We start from the raw sequence: 12,091 nt of genomic DNA, 5'->3' as shown, positions 1-12,091 counted from the left end.
AAAAATGAATTGATCAGCAACTGCGCAGCAGCTCAATGAAGGATGAAAATTCAGGGTTATCTCATACAACAACAGATGAGAAAGCAAAGGTTACAGAGGAGAAGGACTCACAGAGGGCCACTGCGCCTCGCTTGTCCCCATCCCTCGGCTGATGCCCAAATCAAAGATAAGACTGGGCTGCAGCAAAGACGGGCCTAAAGGGTAAAGACAGCAGGATTCAAATTCAGCTGTGAAAATGTCAAACACTAGGTCGGGATGGGCCTGGGAAGACTGTCCACCTCTGGGGTGAGTGAGTAGGGGTCCATGTGCAACTCCAGACACTCTTGAAGCCATCGCAGGTGTGGGTAACACTCACTGCCAGCCCTGTGAGCCCCATAAAACCTAGGACGGGGGTGCTCAAAGCTCACCCTAGACTTGTCTTCTCCTTTCCTCATCTTGGTCTTTCTATGTTCCAGATAACCCGGCCGCCTCCCAGAGAAAGCCAACACCACAAAGCCATGAGAAAAGGACCAAGAGAAAAATGGCGGCTCTGTTCTATTCCGTGCAGGAAAACGCAGCCCCAGGCTCTCCGGCCTCTCCTCTCACCCAGGCCACACCAGGTCATGCTCGAGACGGACCCCGCTCTGCACACCTATGCCTTTGGCTGTTCAGTCACACAGTGGTCAGCTGACGGAGCCTCCCACCGCCGTCCTCCACCCCCCAACCCGGCCCCACCTGCTGCATCTTTGGATTCCTAAGCAATTCAGCCAGTGTCACCTGCTCAGAAGCGCCTGCTCTAATGCTCAGCTAATAGTTCTCTGTTTCAGGCGCTGTCCAAACACGTCCTATAAATCAGAATCCAATTACGGCAGTAAGGAAATTGGAAGCAAGTTTAATAAGCCCAGACCCCTCCCACATGCTGTTTCTTCAGTCTTCACTTTTCAGTAATGAGAATTCTTTAAGGCAAAAGGCTTCTTTTAACGGAGACTGTTCTCTCCATCTCTCACCTGAAGTCCCGGAGGACAGAAAAATAACAGGAACAGCTGCTTCCAGCTCCCCTTTTCCTCTCCACACATCAAGCAGACATGAAGAGCAGTCTTACTCCCCCTTAAAATGTTCAACACATTTATGAGTCGCACTGTAGTAGGTGCTGTCAAAGCATTACTCACCTGGGGGGCGACTACTGTCACGACTAGTGGAACCTTAGTTGCAAGGCCCAGTGGGAAGCAAGGGTGGGCCAGGGAGTGACACCTTATAGAGTAAATATCAGGCTTGATACGCCACTTGCCTCTGTGGCTACTCCCTGGGCTTTGATCACAGAAGCATAGGCAGGGGACACTTGGGACCTTGTGGACACCTGAGTATAAGTGTGTGGGAGTGTAAGTGTGCACACTTGAGCCTAGTGGCTAAGGCTTTGCAGACAAGTGGCGTGACTATGAAAAAGAGAGGCCAAGGAGAACGCCAGAGAGTCCCAAGAAAGAGTATCGATCCCTGGGAGGCTGCGAGGCTCAATTACCTGCCTGCCTCCCAGCCCCGCATCCCTGCCTGGCCCGAGGCTACCCCCTTGCATGCCAGCCTCCCTGCGTATCTGAAAAATTCACTGCAGGCTCCAGGGCCCTCCTTGACCACCTGCCCAAATCAATGGTGAGCCCGCCTCATGCATGTTGCCATAGAAGCCTCTATTAATGGGATTGAGTCCCACAAGGGAACCAGGAGTGCCAGGCAGGACCCTGGCCATGGGTTCAGGGGTGGTCATGCAGTAGGAGCTTCTGATAAAGGTGATACCCTAGCCAGGAAGCTGGCAAGTACAAGCTGTGGCCGAGCCTCTGGGAGAAGAGGGAGGGGCAGGAGGGCCAGAGAAGCAGAAGCTTCCACAGGGCCTGCGACAGAAGTCCTGTCCCCTGGAGGGAGGAAGAGGACTGCACAGATAGACAGGTGGGTGTGGCCTTACTGCACAGGTAGACAGATGGGTGTGGCCTTACTGCACAGGTAGACAGGTGGCTGGCCTTACTGTGCAGGTAGACAGGTGAGTGTGGCCTTACTGTGCAGGTAGACAGGTGAGTGTGGCCTTACTGTGCAGGTAGACAGGTGGCTGACCTTACTGCACAGGTAGACAAGTGGCTTGCCTTACTGCACAGGTAGACAGGTGGGTGTGGCCTTACTGTGCAGGTAGACAGGTGGCTGGCCTTACTGTGCAGGTAGACAGGTGGCTCGCCTTACTGCGCAGGTAGACAGGTGAGTGTGGCCTTACTGTGCAGGTAGACAGGTGAGTGTGGCCTTACTGTGCAGGTAGACAGGTGGCTGACCTTACTGCGCAGGTAGACAAGTGGCTTGCCTTACTGCGCAGGTAGACAGGTGGCTGACCTTACTGCACAGGTAGACAGGTGGATGTGGCCTTACTGTGCAGGTAGACAGGTGGCTGGCCTTACTGTGCAGGTAGACAGGTGGCTGGCCTTACTGTGCAGATAACAGGTGGCTCGCCTTACTGCGCAGGTAGACAGGTGGCTCGCCTTACTGCACAGGTAACAGGTGGCTGGCCTTACTGTGCAGGTAACAGGTGGCTCGCCTTACTGTGCAGGTAGACAGATGGCTGGCCTTACTGCACAGGTAACAGGTGGCTGGCCTTATTCCTGGCCTCTGCTTTTGACTCAAACCCTGAGCAGCACCACCCCTGGGCCATTCCTCCACAGCAGCAAGTGACAAGTGTGAGCTGGTACTCTGTATTTTCCAACCTTGACCAGGCATCAGAAAAACCCACAGTAGCTGTCAAGACAGAGCGAGGCTCCCTTCCCAGAATTCTAGACTTCATGGTCTGGGGTGAAGCCACAGCAGGTGATTTTCCAACATGTTCCCAAGCAATGCCAACATGGCGGCTCTGCTAGCCTAAGGAACCGCACTTTGAGAACTGTTGCTCTACACCCTTGCTATCAGTGTGCTTGTAACTTGGTGGTCCCTAGGAAAAGGGGAAGTTCCAGTTTCCCTGCCCCTCCCAGAAGGAGGGTGGAGCTGAGCAGAGAAAAGGGGAGAAGAGAGGAATCAGAGGAAGAAGGAAGCAGGATGGAGAGCCAGAAGGAGACCTGGGGAAGCCACATGGAGCAGCAAGCATGTGATGAGGAAACCATGCTGGTTTCTTGGCCCTGGACTGGTTGAAAGAGATATGGGTGAGAGACCCATGGGGAGGTTGACTATGGCAGTATTTACATTGATTTTGATTGTGCTCTTTTCCTCCCAGACTGGTCTGCCCATATGTGACCCTTTTCCATGGGTCCCGGCCAGAAGGTGCTTAGTCTTGTGGCAGCTTGCAGGTCTTGCCTTGGACCAATCCCTTTTGGGTGGACTTTTGCCCATGAGGGGATGAGTAACTTCAGGTGTTTGACTTAGAAATTATATTCTTTGTCTTTCATATTGTATACTCACTGTATTAAAGTTCCTTTTCATTAAAGTCTTATATATTTTGTCTTGAGGCAGCGGATGGCAGAACCTATTTAGAGCAGGCAGGTTTGGGGGTTCAGCGGTGCCCTCTCTCTCTGCCCTGTAACATGCTCAGTGGACCAGGAGCAGCAGCACCTGAAGCTTATTCGACATGCAGATTCTCAGGCCTGCTGCATCAGAAGTTAACAAGCTCCTCATATGACGTGTTTGCCTACTTAAGCTTGAGAAACACTTACCTGGAGTGGCAGTTCTTGACCCTGGCTGCTCGTTGGAATTACTTGGAGAGCTCAGAAAAGAAGTCCTTTAGCTGGCTGGAGTCTGGGTATGACATTGCTAGAAAGTTCCCTCAGGGATTCTCCATGGATGCCCAGGTTGGGCACCCCTGCCCAGCACTCCACGCCCACGGGTCGGCTTCTGCTCACTCCCAGTTCTCTGGCATCAAACTTGTCCTCAACCACCACTTTTGTCCCTCCCTGCCCCTAACCTAGTGCTCCTTCCTGACACTTGGGGTGTGGATGCCTCTCTTGCCTGAGCGAGCATCTTCAGTTTCCCCAAAAGAAACTGGCTCCCATGCCAGGCCTGTGCCGCCAGCCTGCCCATATAATTGCCCTGTGATAACAACAATAAAAATGCCTGGACTATTTACATGGAATAAGGAAGAACTTTCCATAGATTTTACTGGATCTGCACAAAATCTGAATTAGGTAGGTAGCATTATTGTCATTTCAAACGAGGAAACTGCACACAGGCAGGTAGGCGAGCGGTCTGCCAAGCTACTCAGCAGGGCGGCCAGGGCTGGAAACAGCAACCCAGACCCTGTGTCCTTCACCCCATTTCTGCCTTCTGCTTCATTCCTGGCAAGTCAGGTAATAAGTAGAGGTTCTCGTTGCAATTTCATCCCCCCGGGACATCTGGCCACATCTTGGTTGTCACAACTTGGGAGGCGCTAGTGGGTAGAGGCCGGACATGACACTCAACATCCTACAATGCATGGGTGGCTTCCTACAATACAGGACCATCCAGCCCCAAGTGTCCATCAATACTGGCAATCCCTGGCCTGCAGATTTCCGTGCAGTCACAGCTGGTGCAAGAACAGCCCCTAGCCAGGCAAGCCCCGGGCACTGCACCGGGATGAAATCAGCTACAGCAGGAAGACAGGGGTCACAGAAGGCTTAGCTGGTAGAACCTAGTCTCCAGGATGCAGACTTCCTGGGAGGCAAGTATTGGAAATGAGACATCGTGGAGAGTGGCCACCACCCTAGGGGGCCTACTGGAGGATAAAAACACCGATTTTGCCTGTGGGCCCTGGAACGATCTTCACTGCAAGGTGATATAGGCACAAGGTCAGCTCTGCACCAAACTCAGCTTGGAAATCAGTGACCCAGTTTCTGGCTTTCTGCACGCTAGTCTGGGGCCCTGCCCACAATAGGTGCTTCGTACCCCTGCAGGGGCTGCCTGGTGCCTGGCGTCCGGCCTCATTCCCAATCCCGTCTTCTCCCCTTCCGACTCTTCCAGTTAAGGCCCGTGAATCTGAAATTCTCCGAGTAGCACAATCCCAGCTTCCACAGGGCAGGGGTAGCGCGAAGGCACACATATGGCTGGTAACGCTTCCCCCTTTTACCTTCCCAAAGGGTGTCTGGATTCCATCGAAATCCTGTCTCCTCTCCTTGCGGCAATCCCAGCGGATCACACTCATGGAATAGATGAACAGCCTGGGTGAGGGGCAGAGCGCAGACCTAGACCTGGCGAGTGTGGGTCCTGGGGACCAGGCTCCATTCTCATCCACTAGAACCACTCACACCCCGCCCTTGTAAAACACGTTTCTGCCTCTCAGATCACAGAAGAGGGAGAATGCAGAAATTCAGCTCAGAGTATCCCCACCTACCTGCCAGTTCAGTGAACCCCCCCCCCCATGTCTCCCTTCTGCCTGTGGACACGTCTCCCAGGCAGCTCCACAGAGAGGTGTCAAGGGGTGGGGGTGGGGGTAACGGGCGCTGTTGCTTTGTCTCTGGAGGATCTTAGCATGTGGACTCAGGACAAAGGAGAGACCGCCTGCCCGAGCCCCAGTGAGGCATCTCAGCCTCTGTCTCCTCCCTCTCTCCTGTTATCCTCTATGTAGTCTCTGCTCAGGAAAATAAAAGGCTCTGATATTCAAACAAAATTTTCTTGGGTGCTAAGGAGACCAAGATAAGTGCTGGACAATTTAAATAGACACAAGAGAAAACTCTGGCTTTCTCTTTCAGTCCAGCTGCAGGGAGTGTCTAGGTAAGTTCACCGTTGCCTATTCTGTAGCTGAAGGGACTTCCAGGCCCTGTTGCAATGTCTTGTGAGAACCTCAGGGGAGAGATAAGTTCACAGATGCTGTCTAAGCCAAGGATTCTGAGCTGTACGGCTCAATGGGGAACTGAATCCACGAGGCTTCACATTTTGCCAACTTAAATACCTTCAGATTAACCAGCCTTATTAGTCATGAAAATTCTTAATGCCCTGTTTTAAATTCCACTGGCCACAATTTGGGGTCCACAAGCCCCAATAAATATAGAACTCTAAGAAGATAATGCATCCCTATAGCTTCTCAGTGTAACATCACCTTCAAGCCCCTCTCCCCGAAGGACACCAGTCTGCTCCTGGTCTGGTACAAAATCACTTTCTGACAGCAGACAGGAAACATGCCCCATGGCCTTCTGGTGTCCAGGCCTCCCTCTTGGAGGCCAGAAGAGGAACTGCTGCTAGCAAAGAGCTAGTCGGACTCCACAAAGTCCCCTGTGGCTGGGAAACCAGGCTTTCCCATTGGTCTAGGCCAGGTCTCTGCTCCAAGAGGTCCTGGCAAGTGTCACCTACAGTGACCCCAGCGGGGAGGGCCACAGTGCAGGTGAAGGAGGCCTCCCACCCTCTCCACGGGCCAGTTTAGCAACAACAGCATGGACAAGCAGAACTGTGTCCTCTCAATGCTTGGCACTGGCATGGCACAAATCAGCCTGCATGGCTGCGGGGAAGAGGAGGAGGTGGAAGGAATGGGGGCGGGGGGAGAGAAAGTACCTCAAATGTCGCGTGTCCGGAATGGCCCGATTGCTGGGGACCCGGTCGCTCTCCCGCTGGTTGAAAGCGTGCAGCTTATAGGGGTCATCGCCCACACGCCACTTTTTGGCACTCAGATACCGTCGTTCATCAAACTGGTTCCACAGGTCATCCCAGTCGGCATCTGACACCTGTGTGACACAAACAGGGAGCAGGTAAGAGGAGCTGGGGCTTGCTCCCACGGTCCATCAGAGTCCAACCTCCAAGGCCAGGCTTGACCTGGCGTGGTGCTGCTCAACGAAGGTGGCAGGCGAATAAAGCCGGTGGTAATAAGAAACAGAAGAACGCTCTGCACCGGGAGCTGTGCCAGGACCTTAGTCCACATGACCTCGCATAATCCTCACCGTGATTCTCCAAGACCGCACTACTCATGTCCCATTACGTAGAGCTGGGAGCCATTCCCCGGGCCATGTACCTCAGTTCGACCCCACAATGAAGAAGCGGAAAGGCTTGGATTCTTGTGTCCCGACCCTGGAGCCCCCAGTCCTGAGTACCCGGCTGCAAAGAGCCAGCAGGCGAGCTGGCACACAGTGGGTACGCAATGAGAGCCATTCCCTCTCTGCCTGTAGATGACCATTGCAGTGGCCTGCTAACGACAGAACAGGTGCCCTGGATATTTCCTTTCTTCCTGCACCCCTGGATTCTGTGCTTATTTTTAAGATGCATCAATGGGGGAACAAGCAATAACTCCCACCAACACGTGGGAACAGCACTTTAGCGTGCACATACTGGTCTCCATGTTCATGATCTTCTCTCCGCCCCCAGGCCCTTGGTGCTGGGCACAAGGTTTCCCAAAGGAGCCTGGTTTGTCTGGGGTCGTCCAGGCGCATGATGGCAGAGCTCCGTCTCCTGGTGTCCTCTGGGGCACTCACACAGCAGAGGAGAGGATTTACTTAGGGAAGGGAGGCCCCTCTCCAGAGGGATGTTGTTGCCCCACCAGCAACACCCACAGAGACTCCACACAGCCAGCAGGGGGTGAGGGCTTCAGGGGCGCAGCACAAATGGTTGAAGCCCAGTGGTTGTAGACATGGACACACCCGGGCCAGTGGGTCATCACTTCCAAGCACATCTCTGGGCAGGAGTGCTGACCAGGCTGTGAGCTGGGAGGTGAGGGCGGGGGCCCTGAGGCCGGCTGTTGCTAGGAGACGCTCACGCCTGGTCAGGGGCCCCAGGCACCATGCAGTATCCACTGCTGCATGGCTCTCACAGCCGCCACTGCCCAGGATGCTCCTCTGTACCTGGGGGCACTCACAGGAAGGCCTCCAGGCAGCTGCAGGGAAGCGCTGGGCCCACCGCGGCAGGTGAGGCATATTCACCATGCACACAGTCAGCTCCGCACCCTCCGTCTTATCTGTAATTGATCTCTCCCCTTTCGAAACAGTTAATAGCACGAAATGAAGCTTTGGAAACTAGTGATGTTTATCCAACAGTTGACTTACTAATGTCCTGTGATACTGCTGCTAGAGAATGTGTTGGGGGGGGGGGTCTAGGTAAGGGTACAGAAACCCCAGCCCAGGCTGTGCAATGTCACAGTCTGACAGCTGTCACCTGTGCCAGCTCGGGATGTCACCCAGGGTGAGCCTGACGTTCCATTCTCCAGGGAAGGTCACAGGGCCCTGAAGGAGCCCCTCGCTCACTATCAACTTAAGTCACTGTTACTATCTAACTACAGCGTGAGCCCCTCCAGGGCTCTGCCGTGGAGGGGAGAGCAGAGATGGGGGTGCTGCCCTGGGGTTTGCAATGCTGCAGAGGGACATGTGTGAAGACAACGAACACCTGAAACAGAGGAGGGAGGGAAGGGGGGAGGGCTTCCTGGAAGAAGTGTCAAATGAAGGATAAACAGGGATTTTACTTGAGGGGACACAGATGGAGAACATCCATGTACCAGGCAGGAAGGCCCAGAGAAGCAGAGACTGTTCAGGGCATGGCTAGTTCAGGAACAGGGGGCCAGAGTGCGAGTGCAAAGGGAGAAATGAAAGAAAGGCTCTGGAACACATCTGGGCCTGCCTGAAGCAGGTCATGGGGGCAAGATCTCCAGCCCATGGATGGACTGGAGGACGGGAACTATCACGCGGAGACTAGTGGGAGGTGCCCTCAGCTCCTATCTGATAGGAAGGGAAGTCGGCTTGGCCTTCATGGGGCCCGGCCATCAGCTGGAGAGCCGGCCGGGTGGTGGCACAAGGGCCTCGTCCCCACCTCCTGGACTCAAGTCATACCGGGCAGGCATGAGGCCCAGCGGGGCCGCAGTTGGGGGGTTTGTTTGGCTTGGCAATTGCCATCCTAAAGGCAGATTCCTGGCTGGATCTGCCTGCTTGGAGATGAGGCCATGAGAATTCAGTCAGGATTCTGATCCCCAGAAAGCCAAGGGCCAGAGCCAGCAGCCAGGCTGGCAAGTAAAAAAACTGTATGACTAGCCAAGGGCATCTTTGGAGGGGGCTGCTTCTCCACCCCCCATCCCCCCACCCAGGATTGTCCTGTGCACCAAGCCCCTTCACACTTTGCTGCACAAAGCCACCCGGAGATCTCCCTGTGCTCGGAGCTTGGGTTTGCTGTAATGATATCTGGATGTGTTCAATAATGGTGAAGCTATGTTTCAAATAATAACATTACCATTTGAATAGCAACTTCCCTTTCACAAAGCAGCTTGCACATACATTGTCACGGATCCACACACAAGTCCCATTTGTACAGGGAGGGACAGGCTGAGGGAGGGTTAGGACTTACCCAAGCTTGACAGCAAGAGGCGGAGGGATGGCTAATTGAGCTCCCCCCAGAGCGCCCAACACCACGGTCTGTTTGTCTCACCACAGACAGAAACGAGGGGCATGTCCTGGGTTGAGAGCGAGTGGGCAGAGACCCCTTTTGAGCAGTGGAGTGGGAGGCATGCCCCGAGAAAGATTCAGCCCCTCTTCCCCCTGTCTCCAGAGTACGGAGAAGGTCAGTCCCACCAGGGTTTCTGCAGGGTTCCCCTCTCTGCCCTGGACTTCAGCTGTACCTTGGAGTTGAATTCTAAGTTCTTCAATTCACAAACCCCCACGTGTAGCCTCTGAGGGCCCAAAGTGTAGTATGCGGTACCCCCATGTGTTGGACCCCCCACTTCCTGGCTCCAGGAGCCACCTGGGGGAACCTCTAGACACACCCTCTCTTCACAGACCTTCCCAGAGCACATATCACACCCCGACAGGGACAAGGAAAAACTTCCACAGCCCCTCAGCCCCCACCAGGACTGAGCATCTTTTAGATAGAAAATACCGAAGTCAGCCACGTGCCAGGCCAAGATCGTGCTTAAATAATCTGGCGCCCACAGGGAAAGCACAAGTTTGGCCTCGTTCTTTGCCCTCTGTGGTTCCAGGAGAGATCCTGAGTGCCCTCTCCTCCTTGCATACGGGAAGGCTTCCTCTCGCTCTCCCGCTGTCCTTCCGACGGTTATCTGGCTCGAGCTCGCAGGCTGGCATGCCCTTCTGTTAGGCTGGAAACTGCCTCTACCTGCCTCTGAGGTTTTCCTTTTCTCTCCTTTGTTACCCAGCTTAGTGCTACTACCTCTCTCTTATTGCCTTAATCTTCTTCTTTGTCTGTAAAGTGAGAAAACTATCTTTCGATAAAGCTTCTCCCCTCCTCAACCATGCCTCATCCTAAATAGAACTTCTCACAATAAGCAGCTGACACCTTGGGGGTCCCCAACATATAGGGTAGTAAGGATTTACATTTACGCTCCAATAATAGATGCCCATTCCCATGTTACAGCTGGGGGTAACTAACAAGACAGGGCAATGGAGTAACCTGCCCCGTGTCCACATACACAGGAGCCTCGATATGAACCCACAACCTAGCCCGGCTCCTTGGCTCTCCCCTAGCAGGTGAGCACAGTCTCATCACCATTCTCTTGCGCCATCTCAGAAGACTATCCACAGTCCCCATCATTTTTTCAGGTCAAGGCCTTTCTTTGTGGAGAGATCTTCCTCCCTCCAGGGATTTCTGTGCCCCTTTCCCTCAGCCCACCTGTCCTTCCCTCTCCTTCTGGGAAGCCCTTCCCCTCCCTGCAGGTTTTTCTCTCACAGTCAGCTCAAGTAAAGATGGGACTCTGCAGGTGAATTCCTGCCCACAGGTGGGGATACACTGGACTAACACAGAAGTTGGAAGTTGGGGTGCCTGCCGCTCCTTGGGGACACAGAACTAGCACAGCTTCCCCAGTCAGAACGGCAGAGGAAAGCAAGCAGTGACTGAGGGGTACCTCAAGTTATTTCTAATCCTCATACCTCTAATACACAATGGAAGCTTGTAACCCAAACTTGCAAATGAGAAGCCTGAGGCACGGGGAGGATGGATGACTTGCCCAAGCCACACAGCAAGAGGCCACTGATTAAACCTGTAGCCCTTGTGTCCAAACTAGCCCCGAGGCACAGGGGTTCCCATCCAGCATGTCAGAGCTGCTTCTCGGCCCAGTTTCTGGCTTCAGCATTTCTCCAAGTGTCCCTGCTTTCTACCTGCAGGGGCTTCTGCTAAACTACCCACTAGATCCTGCAGAAATCCAAGCAAGTGAGTTCTGAGGATACATTTTTGGCCTTTCTAGAAGGAAAACCTTCAATGTGAAAAGGGAGGGAGGAAGCCGGGGGAGAACACGGGGTGCCGGTCCGAAGTTGGGGTAGCTGAAAGGCAAGTAAAGACACACACAGTAAGGCTGGCCTGAGACAACTGAAAGAAAGAGTTTAAACCTGGGCTCCCCAAAGGGGGAGAAACAAAATCTAAGTCTCCAGAAATTAAAGCCAAGAAAGGTGGTGAAATGACCCAGATCAGGGGTGTGCCTAACTTCAGACAAATCCTATCCAGAGAAAACAGGTCTGATTTAGGTCCCCAAGAGCCCTGCAAGACTCATCAATGACAAAAATCACACACACACATACAATGATCAGCCGTCTACACCAGGAAACAGGCCTCCATAGCGAGAGTTGGAAACTGAACAAGAGTCCAAGCGCCAAGGGAATCAGATAGAAGAATTCTAGACACCAAGTCAGATGCTGATGATAAAATGGGTAAAATATGGAATAAAAAATGTAGTGATGAACAAAAGTTCTTTGCAAAAGATCCAAACAGAGCTATAAAAACAACTGTCAGTCCACACCAAACAGGCCAAGCACAGGCGTTTTCAGCCTGCTAAGCAGGCAGGCCAGTCCAGCGGCTCCCACTCACAGGTGAGAAAACAGAGACAGCAGGAAGCAACGGTGCTTGCCGAGACCCTCAGAGAGAGGGAGCTTGTGGGTGGGATTCTCGCACAAGGCCTGTGTTGTGTCCACGCAGCAGAGGCTTCTGGGGCTCACAGACCACTTCCCCGCGCCCCCCAGGCACCCCAAGAATGCAGTCTCTGCTTAGGCCGCGACTGCCCTGGAGTCCACTCAGCTGGGGAGCGGCTTCACTTACCCAGGGGCCAGGCAGGGGAGTGAAGGGCCAGTTCAGGGAGTGAAGAGGAGGTGGGACTTCTCTCCGCACTAACACGCCCCCGAGATCCTACACAGGGCCGCAGGCCCGGTACGGAATGACCAACAGGCGGGACAAACTAAACAAACGAGGAGAGTCGGCCAGCCCTCTGCTCACCTGGACTCCAGGC

General features: G+C 53.8%; 1 protein-coding gene across 1 annotated transcript in view; it reads right to left on the bottom strand.

Annotated features, from left to right (window-relative positions):
* GALNT14 (polypeptide N-acetylgalactosaminyltransferase 14) overlaps positions 1 to 12,091 on the bottom strand; it is a 181,660-nt gene that overhangs the window by 54,683 nt on the left and 114,886 nt on the right. The window contains exon 2 of the mRNA XM_004686321.2: positions 6,451 to 6,620. Coding sequence (XP_004686378.1) covers positions 6,451 to 6,620 — 170 coding nt within the window. The remainder of the gene's footprint in view (positions 1 to 6,450; positions 6,621 to 12,091) is intronic.

This window comes from Condylura cristata, unplaced genomic scaffold, assembly GCF_000260355.1.
Source record: "Condylura cristata isolate star-nosed mole 26May11 unplaced genomic scaffold, ConCri1.0 scaffold00020, whole genome shotgun sequence".
NCBI classification, from domain to species: Eukaryota; Metazoa; Chordata; class Mammalia; order Eulipotyphla; family Talpidae; genus Condylura; species Condylura cristata.
This window is presented reverse-complemented; position numbering and strand designations above follow the sequence as displayed.